Consider the following 19,579-nt stretch of genomic DNA (forward strand, 5'->3'; position numbering starts at 1 on the left):
CACAATTTGCTCTATGTATTTAACGGGAAGAAACATTTCATTTTTGATCTATCACAACCTCATAGTTTTTTTTTTAATGAAACTCTAGCTTCCTCAGGATTAATCGCTTTTAATATAATTGAAGTAAAATTGCTTGCTTCATCGGTGACAATGTTATGATGAGTCAAATCGGCATGGTGAAAACTGATTTCCTAAAGAGTCATCAAAAACTTTAGATTTTTCTTCTGTAGAGTTCATAAAAGAGTAGAGTTCTGTAGAGTTTGCTCGTTCATCAGAGGAGTATCACAAAAAACACGAGCCACATTTAGGTGCTCAACTTTATATAGGTTTGTTGCTCCCAAAAATCTGAATGACATAGAAACTTTAAATTACGATAGGTTGTTGAATATTTTCATGGGTAGTAAAATGGAACAAAACATTCAACAATTAGTTCGAGAATTATAGTTATTATTATTATTATTATTATTATTATATATATATATATATATATATATATATATATATATATATATATATTGCAATTGTTACCAGTGTTAGGATGGTTGACTGAATGCAATTTAAAAACAAGCTTCCTAAAACCTGAAGAAATTTCGAAAACTTCTGATGTATTCCTCCGCTTTTGTTATGCTTAGAAGGTGATGTGTGAACAAGCTTCAGTTTTAAGTTCTAGGAAGTTTTATTATTTTGATTTGTAATCAAATTTACGTAAAATTTTACCATTCGGAAGAGTTTTCTGTAATTCATAAATTCTAACAGGTCGTGAGCCAAAAACAAATTTAAGAAAACTAATTTCACAACATAAATAAAGTGTAAAGTTTGCCTTGTTTTTAATGTTATCCCTTATTTGGCTATAATTGCGTAAAATGTTGTTAGGAGTAGTTACTTGGGTAATATTGAATAGAGCGCTTTTCAAAGTTTGTAAATCTAGAAAGTAACTTACGAACCATTCAACATTGAATTTTGATAAAAATATGAAACTTAATTTATTTAAAATAAAACAAAAATAATGACGTTTGGAAAAAAGCATTTATAAGAAATTACATAAATAAATCAATTTACAAAACGTCGCAAAATGATCTTCACTGGAAGTTGTGTCTCATAACAGTTCTTCAAACGGCTTTTTCTCTTATTTCCATGTCATTTCCGCCCAAATCTTGTAGCATGCAACAACTTTTTTATTTATTACCAATTCAAGTTCTGTTCGATACCTCCCCTGGAATAACAAAATATCTGTATTATTTGCAATTTTGTAAATTTTCTTCACAAAATGTGCAATATAGTTTACATTCGGGAAACCAACTTCATTATAAATCTACCTAAAATTTTGGCAGTTTTTTTTTAAGAAAAAGGAAATCTTTGTGATGGGTTTTCAATGTAAAAACATTAAGAAAAATACTTACTTGTGATTGATGATATATATATATATATATATATATATATATATATATATATATAATATATATATATATATATATATATATATATATATATATATATATATATATATATATATATATATATATATATATATATATATATATATATATATATATATATATATATATATATATATATATATATATATATATATATATATATATATATATATATATATATATAAGCGTTTGAATTATCTTTGGCAATTTTAAAAAAAATGTTGAAATAAGTAGAAAATTTAATGAGTATATTAATAATATTAATTAACAGAGGAAAGAAAGCTAAATATTAACTTTCAAACGGAAATAAAAGCTAATCATTAAAGTAAGCTATGCAATTAATAGTTATAAAAGCAAATTGACAAGGGATAATTAACAAAAAAATAAGCTAACAATTAATAATCAGCAAAAAAATAACTAGTTAACAAGAAATTACAAAAAATAACAATGTAAAAAAACTAACAGTTAATAACTGTAGAAAACAAGCTAACAATTAATAACTAGCAAAACAAAAAGTAACTGTTACTAACTAATAATGAATTAGTCGTGCGAAATAATTAATCTCTTAATAAACGCGCTTTTATAGTACATATTATTTTATTTCACATTCAAAATTATTATCACAAACTATTTAACACAGTGTATTATAGGTAAGTAAACAACTTTTAAGCTAATTTTTTTCATTGTGTGCCGTCAAATTTCGAAATCGTTAAAAGTGTGCCGCAACAAAAAAAAGGTTGAGAATCACTGCTGTAGTGTATACAACAATTTACACTACAAAAAATACACCACCGAATAAAGAATACAGCGTGTGTAGTGTGCAATCAACATGATGTAGCTTGTTTATTAAATTGTATTAAAGACAAGTGTTTGAAACAAGTGTAAGCACAGTTCTCAATTTTTTTGCCCCGCTTTTTAACTTTTAACAAGGTTTTAGTCAGAGCCGCTATCTTTTTTAAAAAAACTTAAAAAAAAAATAAAGTTCAAATAATTCATTCTTAACACAATTAACAGCTACTAGATAATACGAATAAATAAAAATATTACCCAAACACATGTTGTAGTTCTTTAAACCATTCTTTTTATGACGTTGCGTAAAAGCAATAATTTGTCGAGCGTAAAATGTTCCTTTACAAAAAGGATACATCGAAATTTTCAATATATATATATATATATATATATATATATATATATATATATATAATATATATATATATATATATATATATATATATATATATTCTAATCAAAATGTAAACATTTATAGTAATAATAAATTTAGTAGAGCATGATTGCCATGCTTCTCTCAGATTAATTTCGAAAATAAAATAATTGAGTCAGCAGTCTCTTTACTTTTTTAAAAAAAGTTCACAGCACTTTAGCACTTAATGAGTTCACTTTCAATGGTATGCACTTTTAATGGTACTCACTTTCACAATTCGGACAAATGCATTTGTTCACTGGAATTTTATTGAAATAGATAGGTATTTTGTTAAAAGATTTATAAATTTGACTTATAAACTTAACATTTCTTTTAAAAACACTGTTGACTTTAAAGCAGTTTTCAAATATGTATTTTACCAATTTTATTGACATATCACCTTAAATAGAAATCTAAAAATAAGTCTGATTAAAACAGTTTATTGAACACAATTGACCCCAATACATACCGCAACTATTATCTTTGCAATCGTACCCAAATGAGGTATTTTGACTGGAATATTGGTGCCGCCATATTCACCAGGTTTCACTGGACAATGGTTTGGCACTCCTTCGGGGAAAAATGGCGTCACTTGTTCCTCAAAATCTCGAAGGTAATCACACCAGTACTTTGTACTACAGAAAAAGAATCTCATATTATGCACTACAGTTCAACAGCCATAGTAAATCATACAGATGGAAATTTAACCAAAAGAAAAAGCATCCAAATGAAGGAATTTTACTTCATTTTATAACCAACATGGAACAGCCGACTCAGTTCTGAATTTACGACTGTCAATGTTCAACTGCGTAGTCTTCCAAGTCTCAACCCAACCCAGAAGACTAGGAGACTCTTAGATTCAGCATAGTGTCAAACTAGACTTCATGGAGCACTTTTTCATGGAATTAAGACTCATATATATATATATATATATATATATATATATATATATATATATATATATATATATATATATATTATATAATATATATATATATATATATATATATATACACTCAAGAGCCAATCATTATGACCACCTCTTAATAACGAGTTGGCCCATCTTTAGTCCGGAACACAGCTGCAACCCGCCTTGGCATGGATGCCACAAGTCCTTGGTAGATGTTCGGAGACAGATTGTACCAGATGTTTAAGTAACGGTCACGCAAATCCGAGATATTGCGACTTAGTGGTCTTTAAACTCTGAGCTGCCGTTCCATGACATCCCAAATGTGCTCTATCGGATTGAGATCCGGTGAGTTATGCGGCGAGGACATTAACTGGAATCCAGCATCATGTTCCTGGAACCACTCCACCACAATTTGAGCCTTGTTACACTGGGCGTTGTCCTGTTGGAAAATTCCATTTCCAGCTGGAAAAACAGAGAACGTGTGAGGGTACAACTGGTCCACAATGTTGTTCAGATAACCTGTAGCATTCATGGTCTACTCTACCACAACCAAGGGTCCCAGAAACGCCCAAGAGAACGTCCCCCAAAGCATAATACCGCCACCACCGGCCTGTGACCTACTGAACATTAAGGAAGCAACTGTTCGCCTGGAAGACGGCATATCCTGACAGGACCATCGGCATGATGAATGACAAACCGTGATTCATCTGACCAGGCAACTCTCTCCCTCTGATCCATGGACCAGCCGCGATGTTCCCGGGCCCAGAGCAGGCATAGTTGGCGATGACGCTTGGTCAGCAAAGGCACGCGAATGGGATGTTTGCTGCGTAGCCTCATATCCAACAGTGTCGCGCTGAATAGTGTGCTCTGATACTATTCTTCTTGACCCTGCATTGTATTGGGCTGTCAGCTGAGCCATTGTCTGCTCCGGTTTTGCTTCACCAAGCGCGACAATCTCCGACGACCTTTTTCTTTGATAGCGTGGGAACGTCCAACACCATGTCATCTACTGCTGGTTTCACTGTCATTCATCCACTTTGCATAAGTACTAACAACTGTAGATCGCGAACAACCCACGAGTCGTGCAGTTTCGGAAATACTTGTTCCGAGCCTTCGAGCCATTACAATCTGTCCTCTATCAAAATCGCTTAGATCCTCAGCCTTTCCCATCACACACAGAAGTAAGTGAAAGAATGATTCTTCAAACTCTCCAGCAACAGTTAAATACCACTTCCACCTGATCACGTGCCTTCCACGTCATCCAGGAGAGTTTATTGCAAAATATAGAGGTGGTCATAATGTTTTAGCTCTTGAGTGTATATAGCGGTCTTTATTTATATAATATGAACTATTCTAAAAACCTAAGCAAAGTGCATTAGCGAGCAAGTAATTTGAAATATGGTCAATAACAATGAAAAATTCATGCAAATACTTGATTTTGCCTTGTTCAGGTGTGGATATTTTAAATCTGAAATTAATTTTGCTCCTAAAGTTACATTTTTTTTAATTGATATTTTTGGTTTATTATTTATCGAAATGTGCAAGTTTAAAAACGTTATAAATAATAGAGATTCGTGTAAATGCTGAGACAAATTGTTTGGGAAATTATGGCACATCATCAAAATTAAAACTGCATGGGAACCCATAGCCGGAAAGGTCGTCGTATGCAGTTAAGAGTGCTTCCCTGTTATGATCTGTTCAGAAGCACGTAAAAAAAACAGTTCATAACAGAGAAGCACCCCTAGCAGAGCAACTGACGGCCATGAGTGTCAATGCAATATTAATCCTAATCCTAACTCCCCTAGAAATGTGTTATTTATAATGATATGGCCCCCTGCTATATATAACGTTTTTAAACTTCTATAATTCGACAAAAAATAGAAAATGTCATTAAAAATAATCGTGTCTTGGAGAAAGAAACCGATTGCAGACCTGAAATCAGAGAAACGAAAGTATCTAAAATCTGTTTAAAAAATCTCACGTAACAAGAAAAAAAAATTCTATCGTAATTATAGTGTGAAATAACTTACCAAGATCCAAATTTGTTGAGTAGGCAAGGAACATAAACATCAACCTCCACACCGAAAATCTTTTTTAGCTTGTAATAAGAAGCCTTGAGAACTGCACCTTCAGGAACTTCCTTTAAGACTTTTAACCATGTGGTAACATTCAGTTGAGACTGGAGATTAATTGGATCTGGACGCACTACGAATTCCGAAGCATCTACGTAAGCCGTCTGCAGTTTTGCTGCAAAAAAAAATATTACATGTATCTACAGGGTGTCTGAAAAGTTTGGAAAAGGTAAAATATCTCGAAAAGATCGAAATCATCAGATCTATAATCTATACACTAATGAAATAATTTGAAAATATGCATTAGCATTATCGAATTCGACGCCTTAACCTTATCTTGGCGAATAGAATAGAAACATCAAAATCTTAGATAAAAATCCCCATTTTTATTGCAAATGAAACAAGGCTATAATATTATAGTACATACACAATCTTCCTTTAAGAATTATCTGGGTTTTAGAACGCGGACAAATAACTTTAATTTAAAAGTTGTTGTTATTGCCATATGCCATTATGGCAAGGAGTGCGATTGTTCTTATTTTCCAGTGACGCCATCTATTGCCAAAAATTCGACTTTCGCTAAACCGTTTATAGGGCAGACCCATTCAGTCATCTGCCGATCGTAATTTTTGACCTGAATCAGAGAACGATCCAACTCCAATTCAATACCTCCAGAGATATTATTTGTTATAAACTATGGGGGACTTCATTATCCTACAGATTTAACGTGCACTAGTAGCCATTTACTACTGGGGGAGTCTTCGGACTGCTGGATTCGAACTCCCGTCTCACAAACGTAAATCCAGCTCTCTGCCAACCAAGTTATCCCGGCCGTTATAAAAGTTATTAAACGTTTTTAAAAATCGTCGATTTAGCGACATTTTCCCTCCTAGATGAAAATTATCAAAATCATATCCTCATTCTCAGTTTCTTATGGACTCAGATAAGGCAGCATTGTAGTAAGTTTTTAAATATTAAAAAATTAAACCACAAACATGTCTTTCACAAAATTGTGGCTTTTCACAATAGTGACGTTTTGCATCATTCTAAAACTGAGCATACAGAGCGTTGACTGTAGATAGATTAAACTTGACCGAACAGTTATGAGTAACTGTTGCAAACTCACAGCAGTTATAAAAAAAAAATTCCACAGAAAATAAAAACCGAAGGGTAAAACAATTTTTGTGAAGCGAATTATATTAAGTAACAATTATTGGCTAATTATATGAGCAAATTTTATTCCTTAAGTAACTGAATTTATTTTAATATGGTTCCTATTTTATTTTAGCATGGTTCTCTTTTATTGTGGTTACCCTTAAAATATACTTAATTTGCTTTGAAACATAATTATCCGATTTATAATTCTTACTTTAAAAGAAGAAATATTTCATTTATAATTCAAATATTCCAACAGAAGGAATTAATAAAAATATTTGTTTTCTTCTAGAATATGAACTGTATGTCATACATTTTAGAAAATTTATAAACTTAAAAATCCATCTCGTAATGCTAGTTAAATTCATAGCGTTATAGTGAATTATTAAACGTTGTAGTTACCTTTCTTTTATCGGAACTAAATGATGTATAAAAATTAATACCAGGTAGATGAGGACAAAAAAGAAAAACTTACTACAATCTTCGAATCTAAAGAATTTGGCATGCACGGTTCCCCAAACCAGTAAAAATGCAACGGTAAATCCAAGAATCTTCTCCATTTTTCAACAGATATTTCGAAAAAGTGAAATGATTTACTATTTTTTGAACGAATGGTTGCTGAAAATAAATTTCTTGTGAGAACTTAAACACGTGACGTCTGAAAATTATCTTCATAAGTTTGCTCATTCAGTCGTTTGATACAAAAAAAGAGAGAGAGATTTGGGTGGTGTTTAAATTTGTTGATTTTATGTTTGGGTTATGTAAGAGTTATTATTATTTTTACTCAATATTAACTGTGAAAAAATTATAAAATTAAGGTGATTTTTTTTATCTGACTTTAAAATATTTTTAATGTGATTTAGTTTGAAAATATTTTTTCATTGTACTTAAAGTCAATCATTTTAAATCAGACTCTTAAAAACCATGTAACATGATTGAATTTAATGAAATTTATAACCAGCGTTGAAGAGTGGACCCAATTCTGAGTTTACAACTCCCAATTCTAGTAATTTCGAACCCGGCACTGGAAACAAAGAAACTCCTTGATCATGCATTGGAACAAACTAGCCTGAGTGCAGTTTTTTGGTGAAATGGTGAAAACTGATTTTCTTTTTTTTTCTGGTGCATGACGGCATGGTGAAAACTGATTTTCTAAAGAGTCAACAAAAACTTCAGATTTTTCTTCTGTAGAGTTCATAAAATTGTTGTTTGTTCATTATGATGAAGGTGGTAGTCACCGCCATTCTTATCATATAGTGGAAAAGTATCTTCATTATTGTTCTTTTTGGCCGTTTAAAATGGATGAAACAAAATGATAGTCTCCGGGAAAATAAATATAAATCGTTTAGTGAGAAATTTATTTATTAAGCAGAATTGATATGATGGATAATGGCCATTTTCAAGATCCATAAAAGAAGGAAAGCCCCTAAAGGGATCAAAGCAGAATACTCTCCCATCGAGAGTTCATACAGCCAGAATATCATTTTCTGACGGTAACAGTTGAGACTGGGGAGGCCCGAAAAGGGCACCCCTTGTCTCCACAAATTTGAAATTAAAAGTGAATACAGTTGTTCCTAACGGACACAGGAGAAGCATGGGTAGGAGATCAAAAATTGGCAATTTTTAAAAATATAACATAGCCAAAACAAAGCCAACCCCGCATATCAATATTGGGTTTAAAAAATGCCTTGGCGATCACGAGTCGCCAACAAATTTATGAGAATTATTACAACCATGCAACTGAAATATTTAGCGGTTAGAAATTTAGAATAAAAAGATTTTTGTTTTCGATTAGGCGCGACAGTGAATTAATAAGTCTGCATTAGTAATAAAGTAAAAAGTATCCGTTACATTGATTGATTAAAAAAAATATTTTATGTTCGTTTTGAAAGATTAAGTCTATTATTAGGCTTAATATTAAGCAAATTATAAGCTTACTATTAAGTCTGTTTGTTAAGCTTAAATAATAACAGATAGGATATAAATATGTAATGCCAATTGTGGCATCACATTCATCAGAGGAGTATCACAAAAACACAAACCGCATTTCTGAATGACATAGAAACTTAAAATTACGATAGGTTTTTGAATATTTTTATGGGCAGTAAAATGGAACTTGTACTACTATACATGGGTGATTCTTTTTAAACATGACAATTCGGACCAAAAAACTTCTTCAAATTTAAAGTCTTCAAAATAATCTAAATTTTTTTTTGTATGCTTCTTTAGTTACACTTATTAGTATCTTACAGACAGCAGTGTAGTTCATTGACATTTGCTCGAGAAGAAAAATAAAATAGAAATTCACCAAATTATAGATATTGAATGCCAGGAAAATGACATATTAGCTTAGAAGTTAAAAAAACAGTCATTTTAAGTTAATAGTGAGTAACTTAACTTAAACCTTTATGTTAGATGAATCATAAATTGCTTAAATTAATTCTTTTTGTCCACTGTAGAAAGAATCAAAAAAATTTTTGTTGCCGATATGTACAGAATAAAATTTTGTATAACAATCAATCATTAAATAAATAAATAACTTTGATTACATCCAAGCACATTACAATCATACATAAACTTGGTATTAGGTTAATATTTGCTTTCCCTCCTTACAGTATTAGCAGTTAAAAAGAATTTCTGGTAACACTTCAATGTCCTGGCATTCATAAGCAAGGAAAATGACAAATTCGCCATTTTATAGCATATAACTTTACTTTAATTTAATATTTTGGCCTAAGACGTTTATATTCTGCAGAAAACAACAGGGTTTCTTAAAATAACTCAGATAAATCTATATAGTTTATGTTGTTAATAATTTCAAGAAGCCAGGAAAATGACAACACAAAATTTTTTGAAATAGATTTTGAACCAGAAAATTGGTTCTTTATTCATGCAACAAGACATGCTCATATAGGAGGGTATCTAATCAATCTATTAACTTAAGATATTGATTGCTGGCTCTATCTATTTTGGTTATAAACCACTAAATAAAGTTAGCCAGGAAATTGACAGATTTTCTTGGGACAAGAAAATTATTAACGGAAAAAATGTTCTGTTGAGATAAAAAAAAATTAGATATTGAAAAAGTTTTGAAAAGTATGGGAAGTTTTGAAGCTAGTTATTATTGGAAACATTGTTTGGGACATACCAGGAAAATGACATTTTGATTTTCAATTAAGTTTTTTAACTATACAAAACTGTCAATGCTAGTGCAAAGTCATTTTAAAATGCTAACAGCAATGCTATTTAGTAATTTTTAAAAAAGAAAGTTATTTTAGTATTATAGTATTAGATCTTGGAGGAAAGGACAGTGAATTGTCATATTTCGAGAGAATCACCCATATATATATATATATATATATATATATATATATATATATATATATATATATATATATATATATATATATATATATATATATATATATGTATCACTTTTTTGGCGGATATAATCGTGTGGGCTGATGAAAAGATTATAACTTAGTTATATAACTTAATTAGTATAGGTTTTTTAAAAAGAAAATTCATCATTTTTTTTAAGCAGTTGTTTGTTATTTTTTCATTATTATTTCCGCCCCCCTTTTTTTCCATATGTCTACTATTTTCCTTTGTTTTATCTTCATTTTGAACTTATCTAATGAGTTCTGTTTACTTGCAGCTTATGCGCAATAAATGAAACTTATTGTTTTTCTTAACCTTCTTCGTGTTTTCTTGTATTTATTTATTTTGTTGTATATATACATATATATATGTATATATATATATATATATATATATATATATATATATATATATATATATATATATATATATATATATATATATATATATATATATATATATATATATATATATATATATATATATATATATATATATATATATGAGTTTTTGAACGTATTTATAATTATTAATTATAGAGAAAAGGGAATTATCTAAAAAATAACGGGTTTAATTGAAAAATCAGTGTTCTGCTTGATCAAATATTTTATTTAACCAAATGGAATAAAGTTCCATACAATTTTGATGAACAAGTCTGTAACATGTTTTTTTTTTTAAATTAATTATGATTATATTCTAAGATTTTGGATCCCTAATTGGTGTACTCTATCTGGGGAGGGCCAAACTGGTCGCTTCACTCTTTTAATGTATTGTTATGCAATGTTTCAAAATATCTTTTATGTTTACTTAAATGAAACTAAAAATTCGACTGCTAGAGGACGATTACAGAAGATCTTCAAAAGTAAAATGTGTAAAGCCGTGCTTATCACCTTCGGATGACTCTTTTTACTAGTTGTGAAGGTACTGTGAATGAAGTGGTATTAGCGTAACAGGATAATCTCGAGCTCGCGAAACTTCTAGGGGTCGGATGTCGAATAGGTGAATGTTTATTTATCTAAGGTGCGTTTAGACTCCACCCACATCACTGGTAAACTGAACTCACGTTCATGATGCACTTGGACCATTTTTCCACTCTAAAAGCACTCAGAGACGTCACTTCGTCTTTTAAAATCTTCGGAATCGAAAGACGTGAGAAACTAAATGAATATTGCATCGTGAAAATAAAAATTATCTCCGTTTTATCGCAATTGTGACAAAAATGTCACTTGTATCTTTCATCCACTCATCTCTTCATTTGTGTCCTGAGAAGGGACGCAAATCACGAACTACAATGTAATAAGTAAGTATAATCTTACTTCAACACAAGAGCATACAAAATTTTCATTAAACAATAGCTTTATATTTTTAAAATGCAAAAATTGCGTTTATCTTGCAAATATTCTATAAATATTGCTGTCAGTGTCATTAAACATAAAACTCATCTACAGACCCTTTTTATATGTGCAAAAACTTTATTGTGTGATTTATTGTAGGCAATACTAACTCAAGATTTTTAAATTAAAATACTGTTGGTGTCTTTAAATAATTCTACCCATAGAGATGTCCAAGTCAAAGGCAAAACTAGAACAACCTTCCATTATCATTCAATTAATTTCCGTTTACATTACTCCCATTGGGCGGTTTGTATTCCTGTCCCAATAGAAACGTAATCCAATTGGTTGCATCTGTAACTGATTGATGGATTGATTTGATGAGGTAAGTGAAATGACATCAGATTAGACCTCTTGATATTTTTAAAATTACTAATTCTACTTTTATTATTATTATTTTTTGGTATTAACTCAATATTTTGAAATGCTATTGCTGTTAGTGTCATAAAAAAGATGTACTAATATTTAAATATTTTTAATTGCAAATGTTATACAAGTGTTATGTAAAGTTGACTGAATGTAATTTAAAAACAAGCTTCCTAAAACCTGAAGAAATTTCGAAAACTTCTGATGTATTCCTCCGCTTATGTTATGCTTACCAGGAGATGTGTGAACAAGCTTAAGTTTTAAGTTCTAATAAGTTTTATTATTGTGATTTGTATTCAAATTTACGTGAAATTTTATCATTCAAAAAAATTTTCTGTAATTCATAAATTCTAACTGGCAGTGAGCCTAAAACAAATGTAAGAAAACTAATTTCACAACATAAATAAAGTGTAAAGTTTACCTCGTTTTTAATGTAATCCCTTATTTGGCTACAATTATCTAAAATATTGTAAGGAGTTGTTACTTGGGTAATATTGTATAGAGCGCTTTTCAAAGCTAGAAAATCTAGAAAGTAACTTACAAAATCTGGAAATCGACTTACGAACCATTCGACATTGAATTTCGATAAAAATTTGAAACTTTATTTAAAATAGAACGAAAATAATAATGTTTGAAAAAAAGGCATTTATAAGAAATTACATAAATAAATCAATTTACAAAACGTCTTAAAATAATCTTCAATGGAAGTTGTGACTCATAACAGTTCTTCATACGTCTTTTTCTCTTATTTCCATGTCATTTCCGCCCAAATCTTGTAGCATGCAACAACTTTTTGATTTATTACCAATTCAAGTTCTGTTCGATACCTCCCCTGGATTAACAAAATATCTGTATTATTTGTGATTGAAAATTTTTTTCAAAATGTACAATATAGTTTCCATTCGGGAAACCAACTTCATTATCAATCTACATTAAATTTTGGCAGTCTATTTTTTTTAAAATAAGGAAACCTTTGTGATAGGTTCTAAATTAAAAAACTTGAATTAAAAACTTAATTGTGATTTAGCAAATCTAAAATAATAACAAAAGTAAACACAAACATTCAATTACAATAATAAAATGTTCTAAAAACCCACTGTTGCAAATATAATTAGCATTTAATATAATTAGCATAAAATTAGCATTTAATTTCTATGAGTGGTACGTGGAGAATTTTTATAAAAATTAGAAATGGCATATACTGTAGTGTATACAACAATTTACACTATAAAGGATACACCCTCAAATACAACGTGTGTAAAACTGCAAGCAAAGTGATGTAGCGTGTTTATTAAATTGTACTAGAAACATGTGACTGAAACAAGTGTAAGCACAGTTCTCAGTTTTTTTACTCTCTTTTTAACTTTTAACAAGTTTTTAGTCAGAACCACTATTGTTTTTTTTTTAAAAATTTAAAGAAATAAAGCTCTTATAAATCATTCTTAACACAATTAACATCAACTAGATAATACGAATAAATAAAAATATTAACCAAACACATGTTGTAATTCTTTAAACCAGTGTTTCTTAACCTTTTCGATATAATGGACCCCTTTTAAAAAATTTTAAGAAGTCACGGACCATGAAAAAAATAATTGTAAAAAACATCAATTGTTAGAAAACATTTAATTTTATTATTTTAATAGTATATAAAATTTTTAAAATTAAAATTTTTAATGTGAAGGTTGCTGCTGCTTTTTTTAATTAATAAATTGAATTGGGGGATGGTTTTCGACAAAACAACGTGCATATCATGTTCAACATTCAATCGATTTGGATATTATGTTTTTATTGTCACAAGTGTGGAAAATCCCTCTCTGCAAAGATACACTGTAACAAACGGAATTATAGCTGCCATAGCTCGCTTTACAAGCAATGGGTCGGCTTCCAAACGTTTTAAAAATTAGGAGTAGTCAGCGGACCCCCAAAATATAACTCGTGGACCCCTTAGGGGCTCATGAACCACAGGTTAAGAAACCCTGCTTTAAACCATTCTTCTCTGACGTTGCGTAAACGCAAATTTGTCGAGTTGTAAAATGCTCCTTCATAAAAGGGGTAGATCGGAATCCTCACTGTTAATGTTTATAATATCGGATGCTGTCTACCACTTAGGTTAAAAAAAACTTTCAATCAAAGAATTTCTGATCAAAATATAAACATATACAGTAATAATAAATTTAGCAGAGCACGATTGCCATACTTCTCTCAGATTAATTTCAAAAATAAAATAATTGAGTTACCAGTCTCTTTATTTTTTTTTCTTTTTAAAAGTTCACAGTGCTTTATAAGTTCACTTTCAATGATATGCACTTTTAATGGTATTCAACTTTCACAATTCATTTGAATTTAATTGAAATAGATAGACATTTTGTTAAAAGATTCATAAATTTGATTTATAAACTTAACATTTATTTTAAAAACACTGTTGACTTTCAAGCAGTTTTCAAATATGTATTTTACCAATTTTACTGACATATCACCTTAGATAGAAATCTAAAAATAAGTCTCATTAAAATAGTTTATTGGATACAGTTGATCCCAATACATACCGCAACTATTATCTTTGCAATCGTACCCATTTCAGGTATTTTAACTGGAATATTGGTGCCGCCATATTCACCAGGTTTTACTGGACAGTGGTTTGGCACTCCTTCGGGGAAAAATGGTGTCACTTGTTCTTCAAAATCTCGAAGGTAATCACACCAGTACTTTGTACTACAGAAAAAGAATCTCATATTATACACTACAGTTCAAAAACAATAGTAAATCATGCAGCTGGAAATTTAACGTAAGAAACGAAAAACATTCTAATGAAGGAATTTTATTTTATTTTATGACCGACATTGAACAGCCGACTCAAATCTGAGTTTACGGCTATCAATGTTTTACTTCGTAGTCTTCTAACACTGAACCCAACAAGGAAGACAAGGAGAGTCCTGAATTAAGCACAGGGTCAAACTAAACTTCATGGACTATTCATGGAATTAACCCGCATTTGCGTTGCATGAAGAGGATAACTAATAAACCTCTCACAGTTAGCCTGACAGAAAGGGGGCTCCAAACCGTAATCCGTCTACCACAGAGTATATTTTATGGCAGTATTATAGTCAATACGCCCAAAAGCAGAATTTTTATTATAACCTGTGTCACCTCATTAGGAACGCTCTATCTTCTGAGGCGACACAACTCAAAATTAACGATTTGAAGTAAATCACGTGAAATAAAATTAAAGAAATGCCTTCATTTCATATTCCTGTTAGAATGTTTCCTAACTTTTTTCAGCTGATCTAATTCTAATACAATCAATGCCGATAGTTTGCGATGCTGATATAATAAATCATCCTAAATTTGCTATTATATATATATATATATATATATATATATATATATATATATATTTATTATTATTATTATATTATTAAGATTTCATTTAATATACCCATAAGACGCACCAGCAAAAAAGTCAACCAAGTGAACCATTCAGGGCCTGATGATTATCGCCTAGACTCAATAGGCACGGGCCTAGGGCCCAGACTTTCCGGGGGGCCTCAAAAATTAGTGAAAAGTCCACAATAATATTTTTTTAATTACAGAAAGAAACAGTTTTTCTCAAAAAAGGCATTTTTTTTATTTCAAATTTTCTTTATATTGTGATAAACCAAACACGTGTAAACATTGCACTAATCAAATTCGAAAGTACAGCTGAATTTTAAATGGTGCAATTTTTACTCCAATGGCTTACGTAAATGCAACGAGAATGCACAATCGCAAAGTCTTATAAATGATTAGTGTCAACAAGAACTATAAGCTTATTCTTAACAAATATGTAAAGCTGTAGATGGAAGGCTACAATCTTTAAAATAATTCAGCTAATCAGTGACTTTTAGCAAAAATCACTGATTTCAATTGTTTGTGGTCACCAAACTATTTTAATTTTTGCATTGTTTTGTTGTTTTATATTTTGCTTTAATATTTAGATGCTTTAACTTTATCTTAGAAAAATGATCCTCTATTGTCTGCTTTCAAAGTTTTTTAGAAAGTTTCTCTTGAATCATGCAGTTCAATAGATTCTTTTTATTGTTAGGACTACTATCTTCAGAAATTTAATTTCAGAATATTCTGTTAGGGGCCCGGAAAATTTTGTGGGCCTAGGGCCTGAATTTGCCTTGATCGGTCCCTGAAACCATTATATTACTAGATTTTGCTGCAAAACTAGTAAAGATATTAAACAACCATCTAATCATTCACGTTAAATTATGATACAAAGAAGAGTACAAAAGGCGGAAGTTGCATTAAGCCACCTTAATAACTTTGCAGTAAGTTTACAAGATATTTTAGACCAAGCGTAGCAATACTTTAAAACTCGTCGGTGAGTATTTTAATATGGACACAACTCGAAATGCATATTTGCGACAATAAATAGATCTCAAAAAGCGTGTTTATGAAAATGGATACAGTTTGAAATGCGTATTTACAAAATTGATGCAAAAAATACACCTTTTTTGCTTTCAACCTAATTTTAAAAAATAAACAGGAACCCAATGTTTTTCTTCATTTATTTAAACACTAAGTATTGTCATACGGGGCAAAATCTCGTTAGCAACTTGCGTGGCAAAGTTGCTAGGTTTATTACCAATGTAACTTTAAGGCGATGTCTTCGTATTCAGAATTCTAAACGACAGAGTGAGTTTAAAAGTTCTAAATTCCTACAGCGTTAATTTACATTCACTACTATAAATTTACAGTACCCGTTACAACTTTGCAAAAACAACTGTTGTTGCAAAATCATCAAATACTTTATCTTGCCTATTTCGGACGTGGATATTTCGAATCTGAAATTAGTTTTGCTCCTAAAGCAACAGATTTTTTTTTTAATTATATTTTTAGTTTATTTTTTGTCGAAATGCGCAACTTTAAAAACGTTATGAAATAGGGAATCGTGTCAATGTTGTGACAAGCTTCTAGCAGAGATAGGGCACATTATCAGGATTAAAACTGCACGGGAACGCATGGCCGTAAAGGTCATCGTATGCAGTTAGTAGTGCTTCCCTATTATGACCTGTTCAGAAACAAGCAAAAAAAAACTTTTCATATTACAGAAGCACCCCTAGCAGAGCGTATAACAGCGTTCCGGGGCATGGATGTCAATGCAATTTTAATCCTGATCCGAACTCCCCTAGAAATGTGTTATATATAACGATATGACTTCCTGTTATATATAACGTTTTTAAACTTCGACATAACTAAAAATGTCATTAAAAAAACTGTAGCTTGGAGAAAGAAACCGATTACAAACCTGAAATCAGCGATACGAAAGTATCTAAAATCTTTTTTAAAAAAATCTCATGTAACAAAAAAATAATAATTACCAGTGAAATTATAGTGTTAAATAACTTACCAAGATCCGAATTTGTTCAGCAGGCAAGGAATATAAACATCGACCTCCACACCGAAAATCTTTTTTAACCTGTAATAAGAGGCCTTGAGAACTGCACCTTCAGGAACTTCCTTTAAGACTTTTAACCATGCTGTAACATTCAGATTAGACTCGAGATCAATTGGATCTGGGCGCACTACGAATTCCGAAGCATCTACGTAAGCTGTCTGCAGTTTCGCTGCAAAAAAAAATATTACATGCATCTACAGGGTGTCTGAAAAGTTTGGAAAAGGTAAAAAAAGATCGAAATCATCAGATCTATGATCTATACACTTATGAAATAGTTTGAAAAGATGCATTAGCATTATTGAAATCGACACCTTAACCTTATCTTGGCAAATAGAATAGAAACATCAAAATTTTAGATAAAAATCCCCATTTTTATTGCAGATGAAGCAAGGCTATAATATTATAGTACATAGACGATCTTTCCATGAAGAATTATCTGGGTTTTAGAACAGACAAATAACTTTATTTTTAAAGTTGCTGTTGTTGCCGTATGCCAAGGGGTGCGATTGTTCTTATTTTCCAGTGACGCCATCCATGGCCAAAAATTCGATTTCTGCTAAACCCAAACGTCCCATCCGTTTTTAGGGCAGACCCATTCATTCATCTACAGATCGTAATTTTTGACCTGCATCAGAGAACGATCTATCCCCAGAGGTATTATTTGTTATGAAACCATGGAGGACTTCGTGATCCGACAGATTTAACGTGCACTAGTCACCATTTACTACTAGGGGAATCTTCGGACGAGTGGATTCGAACTCTCGTTCTCACACATGTAAGTCCAGTGCTCTGCCAAGCAGGCTATCACGGCAGTTTTAAAAGTTATTAAACTTTTTTAAAACTCGTCAATTTGGCGTTATTTTCCCTCCTAGATGAAAATTATTAAAATCGTATCCTTATTCTCAGTTTCTTATGAACTCGGATAAGGCAGTATTGTAATAAGTTTTTAAGTATTAAAAAATTAAGCCACAAACGTGTCTTAATTTAGGCTTTTCACGATATTGACGTTTTGCACCATTTTAAAACCGAGCATGCAGAGCGCTGGCTGTAAATATATTAAGCTTGACCTTACAGTAATGAGTAACGTTTGCAAACTCACACCAGTAATGACAATACTATTTCTTTTCGCCAAAATAAAAAAAATGACGTCATGTGACGACGGAGTCGAAGGGTAATACAATTTTTATGAACCGAATTATATAAAGTAACAATTATTCGTTAATTATATGAGCAAATTTTATTCCTTAAGTAATTGAATTTATTTTATTATTGTTCCCATTTTATTTAAGTATGGTTCTCATTTATTGTGGTTACCCTTAAAATAATCTTAATTTGCTTTGAAACATAATTATCCTATTTAAAATTCTTACTTCAAAAGAAGAAATATTTCATTTATAATTCAAATATTCCAACTGAAGGAATTAATAAAAATATTTGCTTTCCTTTAGAATATGAACTGCATCTCATATATTTTATAAAATTTATGAACTTAAAAAACCATCTTGTAATGCTAGTTAAATTCATAGTGTTATAGTAAATTATTAAACGTTGTAGTTACCTTTCTTTTATCGGAACAAAATGATGTATAAAAATTAATAACAGGTAGATGAGAACAAAAATAAAAACTTACTACAATCTTCGAATTTAAAAAATTCGGCATGCACGGTTCCCCAAACCAGTAAAAAAGCAACGGTAAATCCAAGAGTCTGCATTTTTCGACAGAAAACGTTATTCCGAAAAAGTGAAATGATGTATTATTTCCTGAACAAATGGTTGTTTAAAATAAATTTCGTATGAGAACCTAAACACTTGACGTTTAAAAATTATCTTCATAAGTCTGCTCATTCAGTCGTTTGATACAAAGAAAAAGAGAGAGAGAGATTTGGGCGGTTTTTTATTTTGTTGATTCTGAGTTATCAATTATTATTTTTACTCAATATTATCTGCGAAGAAATTATAAAATTAAGGGGATTTTTATTTTTTATCTGACTTAATATTTTTAATGTTATTTAGTTCGAAAATATTTTTTTTTATTGTACTTAAAGTCAATAATTTTGAATCAGACTCTTAAAAACCATGTTCATGACTGAATTTAGAGAAATTTATAACCGGCGTTGAAAAGTGGATCCAATTCTGAGTTTACGACTCCCAATGTACAACTCCATAACCTAGTAATTTCGAACCCAACCCTGCAGACAAGGGAACTCCTTGATCAAGCATT

The 19,579-nt window shown here is 30.6% G+C and overlaps 2 protein-coding genes across 2 annotated transcripts; both read right to left on the bottom strand.

Annotated features, from left to right (window-relative positions):
• Positions 1-966: 966 nt before the first annotated feature.
• LOC147806259 (uncharacterized) lies at positions 967-7,407 on the bottom strand. Its single transcript, XM_087169053.1, has 4 exons — positions 7,250-7,407; positions 5,578-5,794; positions 3,107-3,272; positions 967-1,213 (listed from the first exon to the last, which is right to left on the bottom strand). The coding sequence occupies exons 1-4, from the start codon at positions 7,332-7,334 to the stop codon at positions 1,127-1,129; spliced, it is 555 nt and encodes a 184-aa protein (XP_087025179.1). The 5' UTR covers positions 7,335-7,407; the 3' UTR covers positions 967-1,126.
• A 5,085-nt stretch (positions 7,408-12,492) lies between these two features.
• On the bottom strand, positions 12,493-19,266 carry LOC147806260 (uncharacterized). The gene is made up of 4 exons (XM_087169055.1): positions 18,989-19,266; positions 17,311-17,527; positions 14,462-14,627; positions 12,493-12,744 (listed from the first exon to the last, which is right to left on the bottom strand). Exons 1-4 carry the CDS (start codon positions 19,068-19,070, stop codon positions 12,658-12,660), a joined length of 552 nt encoding a protein of 183 aa, XP_087025181.1. The 5' UTR covers positions 19,071-19,266; the 3' UTR covers positions 12,493-12,657.
• Positions 19,267-19,579: the final 313 nt, after the last annotated feature.

The sequence above is a fragment of the Parasteatoda tepidariorum genome, chromosome 8, assembly GCF_982258835.1.
Source record: "Parasteatoda tepidariorum strain Cologne lab strain chromosome 8, Ptep-v5.0, whole genome shotgun sequence".
Taxonomy (NCBI): Eukaryota; Metazoa; Arthropoda; class Arachnida; order Araneae; family Theridiidae; genus Parasteatoda; species Parasteatoda tepidariorum.

Excerpts from the sequence above, each read along its gene's own strand:
- LOC147806259 (XM_087169053.1), bottom strand. The coding sequence starts at position 7,334 with ATGGAGAAGATTCTTGGATTTACCGTTGCATTTTTACTGGTTTGGGGA. Across the intron at positions 3,273-5,577 it reads CTCAACAAATTTGGATCTTG|TACAAAGTACTGGTGTGATT; the intron begins GTAAGTTATTTC and ends CTTTTTCTGTAG. Across the intron at positions 1,214-3,106 it reads TTGCAAAGATAATAGTTGCG|GGGAGGTATCGAACAGAACT; the intron begins GTATGTATTGGG and ends TTGTTATTCCAG.
- LOC147806260 (XM_087169055.1), bottom strand. The coding sequence starts at position 19,070 with ATGCAGACTCTTGGATTTACCGTTGCTTTTTTACTGGTTTGGGGAACC. Across the intron at positions 17,528-18,988 it reads TTTTAAATTCGAAGATTGTA|CGAAACTGCAGACAGCTTAC; the intron begins GTAAGTTTTTAT and ends TTTTTTTTGCAG. Across the intron at positions 14,628-17,310 it reads CTGAACAAATTCGGATCTTG|TACAAAGTACTGGTGTGATT; the intron begins GTAAGTTATTTA and ends CTTTTTCTGTAG.